We start from the raw sequence: 18,878 nt of genomic DNA on the forward strand, positions 1-18,878 counted from the left end.
ACTACACAGGCCGTAGCAGCTTGGCTCAGTTGCTCGCACTTTGACCTGTGGGTCAGAAGGTCATGGTTCAAGCCCCACAGCAGAAGTTTGAGTTCATAATCTAGGCTGACACTGCATTGATGAGGGAGAGCTGCACTGTTGGATGAGACGTTAAACTGAGGCCCTGTCTACCCTCTCAGGTGGATGTAAAAGATCCCACGGCCACTATTTCACGGGAAGCAGGGGAGTTCTCCGCGGTGTCCTGCCCGATATTTAACCCTCAACCAACATCACCACAACGGGTTAACTGGGCGTTAATCTTACAGCTGTTGGTGGGATCTTGCTGTGCCAAATCTGTCTGCCACGTTTGCCAGAGTAACAGTGACTATACTTCAAAAGTAATTAATTGCCCATGAAACACTTTGGGACATCCTGAGGACATTAAAGGCACTATTAGAAATGTAAGTCCTTCCTTTCGGAGATGTGGTCCTTGACATGAATCATTAAAATCGCATCTTATACCAGCATTCTCACTTTGGGCGCCCAATGAACTCAGGAGACCACCAAATGCACCGACGTCCTGAGGTGCGACTCGAGGAGAACATCTCACACCAAGAGTGCGGTACAAATCCAGCCTCAACCAAGGTCCTATCTGCCGGCTGGAGTGAGTGTTAAAGATCCCATGACACATACTCAAAGAGCTGGGAGCTATCCCAGAGACCCAGCCAACATTCTTCCCTCAATCAACACCAATCAAAATAAAAATGAACTGTTCAGTCATCTCATTGCTGTTTGTGGGATCTTTCTGTGTACAAAATGGCTGCTGTATTTGTCTACACTTCAAAGTAATCCATTGTGTGTGAAGCATTTTGAGACGTGACAAGGTGCAAAAACAAAATCAAGTGTTTTTTTTGGTGTTGTGGATCTACTGTCTGGAAATCTCTCTCTAAACTCCTCCAGTTTCCGACCTTTCCCCGACCCCTGACTTTAGAAGCTTTCATAAAACCCATCTCTCTAACCAAGTTTCTGGTCTTCTTATAACTGTTTTGTAAAGGCCCAGTGTTTGCTCCTTTTCTCTTGTCTCAAGCACATTAGGATGTATTTTATATTCACTTGCTAGGTACCACACTCCTACGAGTGCTATTTTCAGACTGGCATTGTCCAGTTTACTTCAACTGGCTTAATGCCCGTACAGTTGTACTCGCAGGATGGTGATGTGACTACATTAAGCATTCAGTCTTGAATTTGCCGATCAAAAGTTCAATCCGACCAAAGCTAAAACACAACAACCCACGAGGATTTAACTTCCATGATTTTGGAAGATTGAGGATCCCCAAACACACCTGTTTGCACCAACTAATCCAGGTCTATAAACCTCACAAATTTCAGAGGCCTGGTCAGTCGTCAGCCCCAATCTCCTCCAGCCATACACATCCCAGGATGCACCCCACTGCGTTCCCCACTCCCCCTCCGCTCTACAGCATCAGCTCTCTGCCTCCTCACTGCGTTCAAAAGCCCTTCCCCTTGAATGTGTTTTCACCACCCCAACTCCCTGTTCTCCTCTGAGTCAGAAGGTCAGAAGGGTTCAAGTCCCCACTCCGGAGACTGAAGCACAGAATCTAAGCTGACACTCCAGCGCTGTGCTGAGGGAGTGCTGCACTGTCGGAGGTGCCGACTTTCAGATGAGACGTTAGACCGAGGCCCCGTCTGCCCCCTCAAGTGGACATAAAAGATCCAACGGTACTATTGGGAAGAAGAGGAGGGGAGGTCTCCCCGGTGTCCTGGGCCAATATTTACCCCCCAACCAACATCATTAAAAACAGATTATCTGGCAGTTGTCACATCGCTGTTTGAAGGACCTTGCTGTGCACAAATTAGCTGCTGCATTTCCCATATTGCAACAGAGACTACACTTCGAAAAATACCTAATCGGCTGTAAAGCGATTTTGGACGCCCTGAGATGGTGAAAAGTGCGATATAATTTGCAAGTTCTTTCATTTTGTTTCTCCTTCAGTACCCTGTAAAGTACTCGGGGGGGGGGGGTCACTGGAAGCACTACAGAAGATTGGTTTATATTCAGCAGACAGGTAAATGGGAGTTGGAACCAGCGTTTAACTGAGTAACGGAATGCACACCCACTAACGACATCTAATTTGAAGCAGTCACCACTTTCTGGGAGGACGTGACTCACACTTGTGGTACTGAGCTAGCTGGGAGACGTTACACAGCTCCCACTGCATCAAGACAAGGCTTGCACAAGCATCAAGCTGCGAGAGGCAGTTACATTCTTAACCAGTTTCAGACCACATCTAACACCCTTGTGCCACGGTTTCTATCTTAAAACATTCGTACTTCCTGATTCCGTGCCCACAAGATCCTGTTTCGTCAGCTAGTTTCACATGAACTAAGTCGCCTCGCTCGAGGCCGCACAGGTCACCTGACTTGACTTTTTGCAACAATTACTGTGCCTTCCTTTTGCTGTTTCTGGTTGGAACCTCTTCTCAAACGACAGCGTGCATTTATACAGCGCCTTCTAACGTAGTAAAACGTCTCAAGGCGCTTCACAGGAGCGTTATCAAACAAAAAATTGACACGGAGTCACAATGAAAGACTTGCATTTATACAGCACCTTTCACAACCTCAGGACGTCCCAAAGCACTTTACAGCCAATGTAGTACTTTTGAAGTGTTGTAATGTAGGAAACGCAGCAGTCAATTTGCGCACAGCAAGATCCCACAAACTGCTCTGTAATAATGACCAGATAACTTTTTTTGTGATGTTGGTTGAGGGATAAATATTGGCACCAGGACAGAACTTCCCTGCTCATCTTCAAAATAGTCCCAAGGGATCTTTTACATCTACTTCAGAAGGCAGGCAGGGCCTCAATTTAACATCTCATTCAAAAGACAGCACCTCTGACAGTACAACACTCCCTCAGTAGTGTCAGTCCAGATTTTGTGTTCAAGTCCCTGGTAGTGGGACTTGAACTCATGACCTACTGACTCAGAGACAAGAGTGCGACCCACTGAGCCATGGCCGACACTAAAAAATATCAGGATAGGTGACCAAAAGCTTGATCAAAGAGGTAAAAGTAAGAAAGACTTGCATTTATATTGCTTCTTTCACCTCAGGTAGGTTTTAAGGAGCGCCTTAATGGAGGAGAGAGAGGCGGAGAGGTTTAGGGAGGGAATTCCAGAGCTTAGGGCCGAGGCAGCTGAAGGCACGGCCGCCAATGGTGGAGTGATGAAAATCGGGGATGCGCAAGAGGCCAGAATTGGAGGAGCGCAGAGATCACAGAGAGTTGTAGGGCTGGAGGAGGTCACAGAAATAGGGAGGGGTGAGGGCCATGGAGGGATCTAAACACGAAGATGAGAATTTTAAATTCGAGGCGTTGCCAGACCAGGAGTCAGTGTAGGTCAGCGAGCACAGGGGGTGATGGGTGAACGGGACTTGGTACGAGTTAGGATACGGGAGCAGCAGAGTTTTGGATGAGCTGAAGTTTACGGAGGGTGGGAGGCCGGCCAGGAGAGCGCTGGAATGGACGGGGGAGATGGTGTCCTTGCGGTGTAGTTGGGAACTTTGAATGCTGCCCGTTAATTACACAGGAGCTGACAAAAGGAACGAACACAAAAGCCATTTTCTTTCAAGTGGCTTCTGCTGATTTTTGATAAAAAGGAAAGAAAAAATATAAATCACAAAGCTAAGAGACTGTGCTAGCTGCAGAAATCAAACTCGAATAAATCTGAGAGGCGGTAACTCATACAGATCAGGAAATACAGCAAGGTGATGTGATGTAGTTTGTAAATTTCAGTAACACTATTCTTAACAGTTCAGTGCGGCAGGAGAAATCGCCTTTTGAATTTAGCTTCAGTCGTCTGTGGCCGATAAACATGGAATTATATCCAATTTAAAATTATACACAGTGGAAAGTTGTCTGAATTTAGCCTCTGTGGATTCATCTGACTCAGCTTAAATTTTCACGCTTTTAAGTCTGAAGGCAGCTTCTATTGATTAGAACGATATTAGCGGAGAACAGTTCCTCCCTATTTACTCCATCAAAACCCCTGGTAATTTTGAATACCATTATTAAACCTCCCCTTAACCTTCTCTGCAATCCCAGCTTCTCCAGTCTCTCCACATAACTGAAGATCCTCGTCCCTGGCCGCGGCAGAGACGAGATGGATATTAGAAGCAGAGGAAGGTGCGGGGCTCTGGGGAAACAGCACAACAGCGGGATCTGTTTTTTTTGGATTATTCTAGCCACACGCGATGGGCCGAACAGCCTCCTGCTGTGCTGTAAACCTCTACGGTTCCACGGTGCTGCCAGAACAGCCCCGGCACCCGGTTCACGTGTGAACCTGGACAGTGGGTGCTGGCAGGTTATTCGAGCAGGGAGGGCATCGTGGCTGTTCTTACTTGACATGCATGGTCCAGGGGTGGGAGTGGGGAGTATCGAACCCTGGCTGGGGCCTAATGCAGCCACAGTCCCCGTTGAGGTCAGTTCACTCAGCATACGCCAACCCTTCTGCTCTGTACATATAGTTTTCAAATGTGTACTTTTCCTTACCTTTCAGCTTTTTTTGATTTTACGATCATTCTTTTCCTGTAGATCAGGTTTGTCCTCGCCGTTGTTCTGGCGATTTCCCTGCGAACGTACAGTGGCAACAGATAATACAGCATGGGAGGAATATAGGAACAGGCCTGCAGCCCCCAGATCTCTGTGATGCAGCGTAATGGAGCACCGGCACAGGGCACCATCGCACTGGGCACTGCACATGGCACCATCGCACTAGGGCACCACCACACTAGGGTACCGTCACATGGCACCATCGCATTGGGGCACCAGTGAAGGGCACCATCGCACTGGGGCACCACTGCATGGCACCACCGCATGGCACCATTGCACTCAGGGACCATCGCATTGCAGCACCACCACATGGCACCATCACACTAGGGTACCATCACATGGCACCATCGCATTGGTGCACTGTCACATGGCACCATCGCAATGGGGCACCGTCGCATGGCACCATTGCATTGGGGTACTGTCACATGGCACCATCACACTTTGTTGGATGGTCTGTCCTTCCAGCTGGCAAGGAAGTAGGAAAAGGTGTAAAAGTTTTCAATAACTTGCATTATAGCAACATGGGAATTGCTCAATGAAGACCAAAGTCCCACCTAGTTCGCCTTCCTGTTAGTCGCATGATACAACAATAATGGAGTTGTTGACCAATCGTAGCAATCAATCTCTTGTCAATGAGTCTATAACAGACCCAGACATGAGGTGAGGAAAACCGGGAATTCTCCCGGGTGTCTCGGCCCAACCTTTGTTCCTCAGCCCAACAGATGAACTGGTCAATCACCTCAAGGCTGTTTGTCGAGCACAAAACGGCTGCTGCATTTGCCTACGTCATAGTGTTTTCCGTAGTAATTAATTGGCTGTAAAGCGCTTTGGGACGTCCCGAGGATGTGAGAGGAGCCACGTAAATGGAGCGGTGCAAATACTTACATTTCTGAAGATGATCACGGCAACATCCTCGTAATGGTGTCAGGGACTGAGGGGAAGGGGAAAAGACCAACAAGGGAGATTGTTTCAGCAGTACACAGGGTCTGAAAATAAAACGGTGCAGGGCAACTGTGCAGGAGGCTTAAAAAGAATAAAGGGTTAAACCTTCAACAAGATCTCATAAACAAAGTGAAAAGTAGGCAAAATTCAAAATAGAATTTTATTTGACAAAATACAGCACTGACATGACATCACGTGGCACTGACTGCTCACATGAACTCCCAAAGTGACGAACACTATTTCATCTCACTCTGCACAGCGACCAGTACTTAGACTGTTTGCATTTATTATTCATTGGAAATCACACCACCACAACACCTCTTGTGTGGCCGAGTGTCACTTTTATATATGTGTATATGTATATATATATATATATATATATATATCTTAAAAAAGCAAATAAAGTTGCAGAGAATTCAGCCCCTCCATCCACTGCCAAATGACTGACTGGACCTGAAACAAGACAAAAAGAATTGAAGCACAATTAAACACACTCGCTCATAGTATCAGCTGGCGATGAACAACCCAACAACTGACTGAAATGAGTGGTGCATTAATTTAAGTAACGGTGATATTTCAATGGGCGGGAATGATTTTTTTTCCCGGTTCTTTAACTGTTTTAAGGGAAAGACATTACAGAAATGGAATCCTTTCAATCAGCATTTTTTGCTCGTGCTCCTGTTTACTTCTTGTCAAATTTGGCTGTGTTGATAAACAAAAACCCAGTTGGGAGTAAATTGGTTTCAGTGACGTGGAGAGACTGGAGAAGCTGGGATTGTTCTCCTTAGAGCAGAGAAGGTTAAGGGGAGATTTAATCGAGGTGTTCAAAATCACGAGGGGTTTTGATAGAGTAAATAAGGAGAAGCTGTTTGCACTGGCAGGAGGGTCGGCGACCACAGGACACAGATTTAAGCCGGCACTCCGAGAGCAGTACTGAGGGAGTGCTGCACTGTCAGAGGTGCCGTCTTTCAGATAAGAAGTTAAACGTCTGCCCTCCCAGGTGGATGTAAAAGATCCCAGGGCATTATTTCGACGGAGAGCAATGGCGTTCTCCCCAGTGTCCTGGCCAGTATTTATCCCACAACTATCACCTAAAAAAACCAGATCATCTGGTAATTTATCACATGGCTGTTTGTGGGACCTTGCTGTGCGCAAATTGGCTGTTGTGTTTCCTACATTATGATAATGTGGAGATGCCGGTGATGGACTGGGGTTGACAATTGTAAACAATTTTACAACACCAAGTTATAGTCCAGCAATTTTATTTTAAATTCACAAGCTTTCGGAGGCTTCCTCCTTCCTCAGGTAAATGTTTCCTGAGGAAAGAGGAAGCCTCCGAAAGCTTGTGAATTTAAAATAAAATTGCTGGACTATAACTTGGTGTTGTAAAATTGTCTACATTATGATAGTGACTACACTTCAAAAGTATTTCATTGACTGTAAAGTGCTTTGGGACGCCAAGGTCATGAAAGGCGCTATCTAAATGCAAGTCTTTCTTTTGCTTTCCTCACGCTGCCCCCTCTGGTGTCCCTTTGTCTGATTCAGGGGGATTCTGTGGGCAACTTAGCACCCAGTCACCAGAATCAGGTTAATTTCTGAGGACAGTTTGCATAGACTAGGCTTGTATTCCCTCGAGTATAGAAGGGTCCAATCGAGGTGTTTAAGATGATTAAAGGATTTGATAGGGTGGATAGAGAGAAACTATTTCCTCTGGCGGGAGGAGTCCAGAACAAGGGGGGCATAACCTTAAAATTAGAGCCAGGCCGTTCAGGGGTGATGTCAGGAAGCACTTCTTCACACAAAGGGGGGGTGGAAATCTGGAGCTCTCTCCCCCAAAAATCTGTTGAGGCTGGGGGGGTCAATTGAAAATTTAAAAACTGAGATTGATCGATTTTTGTTGGGTGAGGGTATTAAGGGTTGCAGAACCAAGGCAGGTAGGTGGAGTTAGGATACAGATCAGCCATGATTTAATTGAATGGGGGAACAGGCTCGAGGGGCTGAGTGGTCTCCTCCTGTTCCTATGTTCCCGACCCCTGTAGTGAGCTAACTCGGCAAAAAACGATTTGTGCAGCTCTTTAATTCTCAGCCTTTAGGGGAGTATGAAGACATTTCTGATCACATCCAGGGGGCTTCCTGACTTTTAAAAACTAAATGTACAATATAAACAACTCGCATCAAAATTCCATTCATTTAATCTACTGGTTGCAGTAAGATTTTCCTTTGAAAAGCCAATTTTTAATATCATGTCCCTTCACAAAGAACCAGAATATCTTTTTAATCTGACAGTTGGATGTGCAGTGTTTCCCTCAACATTATCCGGTCAATCGGAAACTCTCATTACCTGATCGCGTATCTTGAAACCAAAAAGATTTCTCAAGGGCAACATTAAACTGTAAAAAAACCTAATCCATTACACATCACCACATTGCTCCAGAGTGCCTCCTTAAAAGGACAGTCACGGTTCAATCAATCCCATTATGTACAAGGCTGTTCCTGGGCCAATTTTTTTTTGTTCTGTCCTGCCTTGACTAATTGTAAGACAGTACTATCCCGGCCAGTGAAATAGTCCCTGACCGGCAGATTACGGCATCTTGCACAGTCATCATCAACATTCTCCGCAGCAGTGATGCAGAATCAAGAGAAAGGGCACTGCATCTGGTACCCTCCCCTCTAGAGAATACCTGCTAAAGGTTGAGGAGGGGTGAGGGGAGGATGTTTGCTGGTATTTTAATGCAGCTCTCGTAGTTTGCTGCTGTGATATCTCACTGGTACATCTGTGGACTTGTGGTTTCACCAGTCGCACCATTCAGTCACTGCTGAATTAAGACTGCAGTCCATTCATGATAATTCAAATTTGAATCAAAACCACATAAATAACACAGGAATTTAGGAATGTAGGAATTTAGCACCTAACAAACTGAATCAGATCATTTGAATTGAGAAACTTTGAATTGAGTAGACTGTATTACGCAATGCAATGAATATTTGTAATAAGGGACTCGATCTTCATTCTGTGAACCATATTTTGGTGCAAATATTGGACCAGTACCATTTTGTCTATAAACACCTGTGCCCTCTATGCTAAAACCAATCAAATTGCCAATTTTGCCCCAAATCTCAGTTTTTGGGTTTTGAATGTCTGATATAACATAAATCCTTGAATTTATTCACATCATAGAATCATAGAAGTTACAACATGGAAACAGGCCTTTCGGCCCAACATGTCCATGTTCCCCAGTTTATACCACTAAGCTAGTCCCAATTGCCTGCACTTGGCCCATATCCCTCTATACCCATCTTACCCATGCAACTGTCCAAATGCTTTTTAAAAGACAAAATTGTACCCGCCTCTACTACTGCCTTTGGCAGCTCGTTCCAGACACTCACCACCCTTTGAGTGAAAAAATTGCCCCTCTGGACCCTTTTGTATGTGGAGTCGTCGTGGGCTCCCAGACTGTCGCGGCTCCCAGACTGTCGCGGCTCCCAGACTGTCGTGGGCTCCCAGACACCTTAAATCTATGCCCCCTCGTTATAGACTCCCCTACCTTTGGGAAAAGATTTTGACTATCTACCTTATCTATGCCCCTCATTATTTTATAGACTTCTATAAGATCACCCCTAAACTTCCTACTCTCCAGGGAAAAAAGTCCCAGTCTATCTAACCTCTCCCTATAAGTCAAACCATCAAGTCCTGGTAGCATCCTAGTAAATCTTTTCTGCACTCTTTCTAGTTTAATAATATCCTTTCTATAATAGGGTGACCAGAACTGTACACAGTATTCCAAGTGTGGCCTTACTAATGTCTTGTACAACTTCAACAAGACATCCCAACTCCTGTATTCAATGTTCTGACCAATGAAACCAAGCATGCTGAATGCCTTCTTCACCACCCTATCCACCTGTGACTCCACTTTCAAGGAGCTATGAACCTGTACTCCTAGATCTCTTTGTTCTATAACTCTCCCCAACGCCCTACCATTAACGGAGTAGGTCCTGGCCCTCTCAGCTTTCAACCCAAGGCTTCAGAATCACAGGGTGCTGACTGGGCCGACTTCATATATTTAAAACTGAATGTGACCCAATGCAAGGGCAGCCTTGAGAGACGCACCTATCAGGTGACGGGGCGTCAGGGAAACAGGCAGCTTTCCAAGTGGGAGCCCGCGACAGTCTGGGAGCCCACGACAGTCTGGGAGCCGCGACAGTCTGGGAGCCGCGACAGTCTGGGAGCCGACGACAGTCTGGGAGCCGCGACAGTCTGGGAGCCCACGACAGTCTGGGAGCCGCGACAGTCTGGGAGCCCACGACAGTCTGGGAGCCGCGACAGTCTGGGAGCCCACGACAGTCTGGGAGCCGCGACAGTCTGGGAGCCGCGACAGTCTGGGAGCCCACGACTACTCCACAATACTTTTGTATGCGATCTATTACACCAGTCAAAATTCTCACATCATTCAACAGTGAGTTCAGTTTCTGGCATTTTGTAACAAATTAAACGCACTTATTTTACCAAAGTGAACGAATGGATGGAATAATTGAATAATAAATCTGTGAGCAGATGGATGTGCATAGGGGCTGAGAGGATCTTTCCAATCTGCATTCTAATGCAGGCATCTTGTCACAAAGTGCTGGGTTCACCACAGACAGGTCTGAGCACTCAATTTGAACCAAACCAACCAGAGTTCACCCGTGCACACACTCATCATCCCGACTTGAATTAAGTGTCGCCGTGGTTACCAATTATATAAAACAGGCGGCCCGTTAACAGGAAGTTGCACTGTGACCACAGCCCAAGTCCAACATGGGAGCAGGAAACAAGTTCTTAAATTACAAACATTTCAAAATTTGCACCTTGCAACTAAATATAGATCCAAAGTTTATTAGAACCCATGCTCTCATTTGGAGGAATTCGTTGGTGGGACACTCTCAGAACCATAGTTCCCATTTAATACGCAATGCAGCAATTCAGATCTGAAATGGGTTTTAGAAAGGTGTTTGACATCTTACTCCGCGACTAAACCACGTTGATGTCAGGTGTTAGCCGTGGCTCAGTGGGTAACACTCTCGCCTCGGAGTCAGAAGGTGGTGGGTTTATGTCCCACTGCAGGGACTTGAGCCTACAATTTAGGCTGGCACTTCACCGCAGTACTGAGGGAGTGCTGCACTGTCGGAGGTGCCGCCTTTGCGATGAGATGTTAAACCGAGGCCCCCGTCTGCCCTCTCAGGTGGACGCAAAAGACCTCATGACACTATGTTCAAAGAACAGGGGAGTCCTCCCTGCTCTCCTGACAAATATTTATCCCTCAACCAACATCACAAACAGATTACGGTCATCACTGTTGGTGGGATCTTGCTGTGTGCAAATTGGCTGCCATGTTTCCTCATTACAACAGTAACTATACTTCAAAGAGTGGCTGCAAAGCGCTTTGGGAAATCTTGAGGCTGTGAAAGGCGCTACAGAAATGCAAGTTCTTTCTTTTCTATTTCCATTCAAGTCAACAAGAAGGCTTTCAACACGATTGGGCTTTCCAGGTACTCGGTATTTCAAGACTTCCCCAGGGAAACGACCGAGGGCAAATCATACAGCGCGCGACCGAGGGCAAATCATACAGTGTGTGACCCAGGGCAAATCATACAGCGCGCGACCGAGGGCAAATCATACAGCGCGCGACCGAGGGCAAATCATACAGCGCGCGACCCAGAGCAAATCATACAGTGTGTGACCGAGGGCAAATCATAGTGTGTGACCGAGGGCAAAGAAAAAGTACCAAGGAAACAGAGCGAAGCATGAGTTTTTATTTTTCGGAATGAACATCTGCTTTGGTCGAAGCTGACAAGGTAACGTTTGTGGCAGTGTCTACAAGTCAGCATCAGAACACCTGAAACCAACAGAAGTTGTAGAGTACGTCGGGATGAATTTAAACTGCTCTGTTAAGTACAGGTTGTCCGAGCTACTCCATTTTCTCTCAAACTGTCAACCAGGGACTTCCTGTCCCTGTAAAGACAGTGGCGCATCCTTCAATTCGGAGCAATCGCTGCGAGCCACCCTGCACCAACAGCTACAGTCTGTTCACAAAGGCTCTACAACCCCGAGAACTCTGCGTTCCTCCAATTCTGGCCTCTTGTGCCTTTCCCTACCGTTGGTGGCCATGCTTTCAGCCGTGTGGGCAGTGAGCTCCGGAATTGCCTCCCGAAACCTCTCCACCTCTCCTTTAAGACGCTCCTTAAAACCTACCACTGACCAAGCTTTTGGTCACCTGCCCTAATAACCTCTTAGGTGGCTTGGTGTCAACTCCTGTCTGATTATGTTCCTGTGAAGCGCCTTGGGAACATTTTGCGACGTTAAAGGTGCTATATAAATGCAATTTGTTGTTGTTGTGAGGCCAACCCCATCAATGAAACTTTCAAGGCAAAGGTTAACACCAGTTCACCTGCAAACATGGATGATGCTGGGGATGGAATTTAGCATCATCAGAAATGGGAGGCTTCATTCACAACTTTTTGACCCAAAAGGTCTTCCTAATCTGAGGAAGGATGTCCTTGCCATGGAGGGAGTGCAACAAAGGTTTACCAGACTGATTCCTGGGGTGGCAGGACTGACTTATGAGGAGAGATTGGGTCGAAACATATAAAATTCTAACAGGACTAGACAGACCAGATGCAGGGAGGATGTTCCTGATGGCTGGGGAGTCCAGAACCAGGGGTCACAGTCTCAGGATACGGGGTAGGACATTTAGAACAGAGATGAGGAGAAATTTCTTCACTCAGAGGGCGGTGAACCTGTGGAATTCTCTACCACAGAAGGCAGTGGAGGCCAAGTCATTAGATGTATTCAAGAAGATAGATATATTTCTTAATGCTAAAGGGATCAAGGGATATGGGGAAAAAGCAGGAACAGGGTACTGAGTTAGACGATCAGCCATGATCATTTTGAATGGCGGAGCAAACCCGAAGGGCCGAATGGCCTACTCCTGCTCCTATTTTTTATGTTTCTAGAACAATAATTGTACACACCGCTGCTGGTGTAATTGAAATTTTGAAGCACAAAAAACCCAATGTACAAGTTGTCCCTCAATGCATGTATCGTATACCCTGAAACTCAGAGCTGACTTGTGCACAACTTAGGGCTCAAGAGTTTTATAATAATTCAGGGAAACACCTTTTAAAAAGGTATTTATGGCCAAAGCAATAAAGAAATGACTTATGTGCGTGTGTATATATATATATATATATATATATATTAATATACACACACATATACAGTGCCTTTCGTGACCTCAGGACATCCCAAAGCACTTTGCAGCCAATGAAGTACATTTGAAGTGTAGTCACTGTTGTAGCGTAAGACACACTGCAGCCAATTTGCGCACAGCAAGATCCCACAAACAGCAATGTGATAATGACCAGATAATCTGTTTTTGGTGATGTTGGTTGAGGGATAAATATTCGCCCCAGGAGACCAAGGAGAACTCCTCTGCTCTTCTTCAAATAGTGCCATGGGATCTTTTACATCCACTCGAGGGGGCAGACGGGGTCTCGGTTTAACGTCTCATCCGAAAGACGGCACCTCCAACAGTGCAGCACTCCCTCAGTACTGGTACTGGGAGTGTCAGCCTAGATTTTGTGCTCAAGTCTCTGGAGTGGGGACTTGAACTCACGACCGTCTGATTCAGAGGCGAGTGCGCTACCCGCTGAGCCCCAGCTGACCCTGGTGCACGGTTATCCTGTGTGGTAACTCCTCCCATCTCTCCTGTCCCCCAAAAAAAACTCTACGGGGGGGGGGGGAAGGGGGGAGATGGGGGAGATGGGACGGGGGAAGAAGAGGAGACAGAATGGGGAGGGGAGAAAAAAAAGGAAAATCATACAGAACTCACAAATAACTATGAGATCAAAAATGAACCAGTACATAAACCATGAATCAATGGAACACCTGCCAGATATATTCAGCCAGAGTTTTGAAGGACAGTGCCGTTTAATCAGGGGTTTAACTATCCTCTACCAGCATCCTGGAGATTTAAACCAAACGAGATGAGAATGATTCTGATTAAGTCCTTTAGCTGCCCATCTGCTCATTGCTTGTGGCCACTATAATAAAGTGCATTCCTCCTCTAATTAATCCTTTATTGAATTTAGTAGCAAAAGAACAAAAAACAGAACAATCCTTACAGCAGAAATACAGAAAACAACAGATACGAAGCACATCAAAAAACCAAAGTCAAAGCATCATCTAGAATGTAAAACGGGGAAAAATGTCTTTTAGCCCATAAAGGGCTGGCCACATTTTTTTTGTCGGTCCGGCTTGTTGAGCTGGTAAGGGTTAATACGATTCCAGGTTCTGGTATCAGCACTTTCAGCCTCATTACTTACTGATTTGTGGATCCAAAACCACTTCCAAACCCTACAAATAATTTTTTGAAAAAACAAAAAGGAGAAATTAGTCTCGCCTTGAATCATTCGGCCCAACAATCATTTAACAATAAATCAAAGGACTTGCATTTTTAAGTAGCGCCTTTCACGACCTCAGGACGTCCCAAAAAGCGATTCACAGTCAATGAAGTACTTTCTTGCAGCGTAGTCACTGTTGCAATGTAGGAAACGCGACAGCCAATTTACGCACAGCAAGATCCCACAAATACCAATGTGATAATGACCATTATCTGTTTTAGTGATGTTGGTTGAGGGATAAATATTGGCCAGGACACTATTTTGAAGAGCAGGGGAGTTCTCCCTGGCATCCGAGCCAACATTTATCCCTCAACCAACATCATTAAAACAGATTATATTTGTGGGACCTTGCTCTGCGCAAATTGGCTGCCACATTTCCTACATTACAACAGTGGCTAACACTTCAAAAATACTTCAATGGCTGTAATGCGCTTTGGGATGTCCTGAGGTTGTGAAAGGTGCTATATAAATGCAAGTCTTTCTTTTTTTAAAATTCATACCTCAGTAGAAAACAAGCGAACTTCCAAATTTCATGGTTCTTTAAGTGCGCATGTTAAAAGGGACTTAAACAGCAAGAAAGTTTTTGACATTTGGGCAAGTCGACATGCTGGCTGGACCAAAGCTAGTTAACTGACTTTCTGAATTCTCGCTTACCAGAACTAATTCACAATCTAGGAGCACCCGGTTAAAGAGAAATACACAATACCAATCCCTAGAGAAGTTATGTTAAACTTGTAATGAACGTTGGTTAGGCCACAGAGTACAACACACAGTTCTGGTCTCCATATTACAAGAGAAGATATAGAGGCACTAGAGAAGGTGCAAAAAAGATTTACAAGGATAATTCCAGAACAGAGAGGTTATAACTATCAGGAAAGACAAGTCTGAGAGGTGACCTGATAGGGGTCTTTAAAATTATGTAGGGGTTCAATAGGGTAGGTGTAGAGAAGATGTTTCCACTTGTGGGGGAGGCCAAAACTAGGGGCCGTAAATATAAAAGCCACTAATAAACCCAATAAGGAATTCAGGATAAAATTCTTTACCCAGAGTGGTGAGAATATGGAATTCGCTACCACAAGGAGTAGTTGAAGCGAATAGCACAGATGCATTTAAGGGGAAGTTAGATAAACACATGAGGGAAAAAGGAGTAGAAGGCCATGCTGATAGGGCTAGATGAAGAGGGATGGGAGGAGGCTCGTGTAGAGCATAAACATCAGCATAGACTGTGCTGCACATCCTATGTAATTCTATCAGAACATTCCATTCCCACTTAACCTCGGCCAGAAGCACTGGAGCTCATACCTCCTCCGCTGGGCCCAAAGCCCGAAAAGCTGGTCCCTTGTGTGCCGAATCCAGGTATCTGCTGGGGAATTGATCCGAAAGCAGCTGTATTGGGCTGATTTGCTAGACCTCCAAACGTTTGTGCATTGGGGCTGCTTCCAAAGCTGTGTTTAGAAGAAAAAGTCATTGGTTAGCAATTACATATAACTGACCGCTTAAAAGGCTAGAGAAATAAAGGGAGGGGGTGTCAGAGCAGCCAGGCTTCACTCAGCTGGTTATTGTGTGAAGTCCCACAGCATCAAGATCATTGATTGCAAAAAAAAATGCAAGGTTTTTGCAAAGTGATTCAACATTTTTTTTATTATACTGCACAAATAAATAGCAACACACTGCAAAATGCTGATCAACTCAACTTTTTTTAAACATTCATTCTCATGATGTGGGTGTCATTGGCAAGGCCGGCATTTATTGCCCATCCCTAGTTACCCCTTGAGAAGGTGGTGGTGAGCCGACTTCTTGAACCGCTGCAGTCCGTGTGGTGAAGGTTCTCCCACAGTGCTGTTAGGAAGGGAGTTCCAGGGTTTTGACCCAGCGCCGATGAAGGAACGGCAATAGATTTCCAAGTCGGGAAGGTGTGTGACTTGGAGGGGAACGTACAGGTGGTGTTGTTCCCATGTGCCTGCTGCCTTTGTCCTTCTAGGTGGTAGAGATCGCGGGTTTGGGAGGTGCTGCTGAAGAAGCCTTGGAAAGTTGCTGCAGTACATCCTGTAGCTAGAACACACTGCAGCCACTGTGTACCGGTGGTGAAGGGAGTGAATGTTTAAGATAGTGGATGGGCTGCCCATCAAGCAGGCTGCTTTGTCCTGGATGGTGTCGAGCTTCTTGAGCGTTGTTGCAGCTACACTCATCCAGGCAAGTGGAGAGTATTCCATCACACTCCTGACTTGTGCCTTGTAGGTGGTGGAGTTTTGGGGAGTCAGGAGGCAATTAGCCACAGAATATCCAGCCTCTGACCTGCTCCAGTAGCCATGGCATTTACGTGGTGGTCTAGTTGAGTTTCTGGTCAATGGTGGTTCCCAGGAGGTTGATGGTGGTAATGCCGTTGAATGTCAAGGGGAGATGGTTATGCTCTCTTTTGTTGGAGACAGTCACTGTCTGGCACTTGTGTAGCACAAATGCCACTCATCAGCCCAAGCCTGGATGTTGTTCAGGTCTTGCTGCATGTGGGCACGGACTGCTTCATTATGAGGAATTGTGAATGGAACTGAACACTGTGCAATCATCAGCGAACAGCCCCACTTCAGACTTTATGATGGAGGGAAGGTCATTGATGAAGCAGCTGAAGGTGGTTGGGTCCAGGACTCTGCCCTGAGGAACACTAGCTGCAGCAATATCCTGGGGCTGACATGATTGGCCCCCAACGATCACAACCACCTTCCTTTGCACTCTATGACTCTAGTCACTGGAGAGCTTCCCCCTGATCCCCATTGACGTCAGATTTTCTAGGGTTCCTTGGTGCCACACTCAAATGTTGCCTTGATGTCAAAGGCAGTCACTCTCACCTCTGGAATTCAGCTCGTGTCTACATTTGGACCAATTCTGTAATGAGGTCTGGAGCCAAGTGGTTCTGACAAAATCCAAACTGAGCATCGCTGAGTAGGTTATCGGTGAGCAAGAGCCGCTTGATAGCACTACTGACGACACCTTCCATCACTTCGCTGATGATTGGGAGTAGACTGATGGGGCAGGAATTGGATTTTTGTGCACAGGACACACCTGGGCAATTTTCCACATTGGCGGGTAGATGCCAGTGTTGTAGCTGTACTGGAACAGCTTGGCTGGAGATGCAGCTAGTTCTGGAGCACAGGTCTTGAGCACTACAGCTGGGATGTTTGCTGTGTCCAATGCACTTGGCAGTGGAAATGCTGGGCAACACATCAATCAGCATCCATGGAGAAAACAGACAGTTAATATTTCAGACAGATAGCCCTTCGTCAGGGCTGAAAACAGTGAAAGATGTGCAGGCATTTTAAAAGAATCAGAACAAAGGTGGGGGGGGGGGGGGGGGGGGGGAGAGAAGAGTGGGGAGAATGAGGAAAAGCATCGGTGGAAGTATCTCCCACAGATTCTGGGTCATTTCACCAATTCTTGGCCTCAGTTCCCCCCACCGCCCGCCTCGTTCTGATTCTACTACAATGCTGATTTATCTTTCATTTTATCCGTTCCCATGAAGGGCCTGTCCCAAAACATTAACTTTTCCATTCTTTCCACAGGTGCCGATGGACCTGCTGCATTGGAGCTGGTCTGGTTGAGTTTCTAGTCAATGTTGCCCCCCAGGATAGTGGGGGACTTGACGATGGCAATTCTAGTGAATGTCAAGGGGTGGTGGTTATACTCTCTCTTGTTGGAGATAGTCATTGCTGCATGGTTTTACCAGTTGACTGATCCAATAAGTAACACGAAAAACTGTAAACAACTGCAGCCGGCCATACAGATGCGACCTCTTGTGCAGAATTTAAACTGACAGTAGGGCGAACGGGGATACACTCCAGAGGAAACAATGCAGTCAATTCAATCAATAATGGGCCCAAATATTCTGCGCTCGGAAGAAACCTTCTGCCAATTTACTAGTGGACAGTCACTTTTCTTTCCCAGTTCGAGTGCGTTTAGTAATACAGATTTTTTTTTTAATGCAGCGAGTTATGATGATCTGGAATGCACTGCCTGAGAGGGCGGTGGAAGCAGATTCAATAGCAACTTTCAAAAGGGAATTGGATAAATACTTGAAGGGGGAAAAAATTGCAGGGCAAGAGCAGGGGCGGGAGTGGGACGAATTGGATAGTATTGGCACAGGCACGATGGGCTGAATGGCCTCCTTCTGTGCTGTAAGATTCTATGAATGGCTAAGTCCCCGCTTGTTTCTGCTTTTCTGAAGCGATGATTAGGTGCACGATGACCTATATTTAATCCGTCCTCCTGATGCTGTGAGCAGTGTCCCCCGTGGACAGACTGCTCTCATCTCGCTGATGCAGAAGCTGACCACCAGATAAGCCAAAAATAGAGTAAAAAAAAAAGGACGGCTCTCCCCAACCTCTTTCCCAAAATCTCAAATAGAATGAACTATAATCTTATATATTACATAATATCACTAACACACACAACAGGCAGATCCAATCTTCCTCCTCACCCTCCGAAAAGTTCCCCAGGTCTTACCCGAATCCTCCGGCACTGGCAGCTGCCGTTCCTTCACCGAACACCTTGCCTCCTGAAGAGCCCATAGGGCCGGTAAATGCGGGTGCTCCTCCAAACGCCGGCGACCCTCCAAAGGATGGGGCGCCCCCAAAGGCCGGAGGACTGCCGAACACGGGAGCAGCACCAAAGCCACCTGAGCACAACAGAGGCAATTGAGACCTTGTGATGCAGACAACACAACACTCCTTACAAGGCTCTGAATTATCCTGTTACAACAAAACTCACGCGGGGAGGGAAGGGGGAGGCGCCGGAGAGAACGGGGGGTGCGGACCAGATGTTGCGTACACGGGAGAAAGGTGTGATTGAGAGAGTGTGCAGCTCAAGCAGCTGTTAATGATTCTTAGATCATGGGTCAAGA

General features: G+C 46.2%; 1 protein-coding gene across 2 annotated transcripts in view; it reads right to left on the bottom strand.

Annotated features, from left to right (window-relative positions):
- Positions 1-5,694: 5,694 nt before the first annotated feature.
- Positions 5,695-18,878, bottom strand: part of nup214 (nucleoporin 214) — a 126,655-nt gene continuing 113,471 nt past the window's right edge. For both annotated transcript variants that reach the window (XM_067969930.1, XM_067969929.1), the window contains 4 exons: positions 18,482-18,653; positions 15,290-15,432; positions 13,910-13,940; positions 5,695-6,001 (listed from right to left, as the gene is read on the bottom strand). In XM_067969930.1, coding sequence (XP_067826031.1) covers positions 5,965-6,001; positions 13,910-13,940; positions 15,290-15,432; positions 18,482-18,653 — 383 coding nt within the window. In that variant the 3' untranslated portion in view covers positions 5,695-5,964. The remainder of the gene's footprint in view (positions 6,002-13,909; positions 13,941-15,289; positions 15,433-18,481; positions 18,654-18,878) is intronic.

Source organism: Heptranchias perlo, chromosome 31 (genome assembly GCF_035084215.1).
Source record: "Heptranchias perlo isolate sHepPer1 chromosome 31, sHepPer1.hap1, whole genome shotgun sequence".
Taxonomy (NCBI): domain Eukaryota; kingdom Metazoa; phylum Chordata; class Chondrichthyes; order Hexanchiformes; family Hexanchidae; genus Heptranchias; species Heptranchias perlo.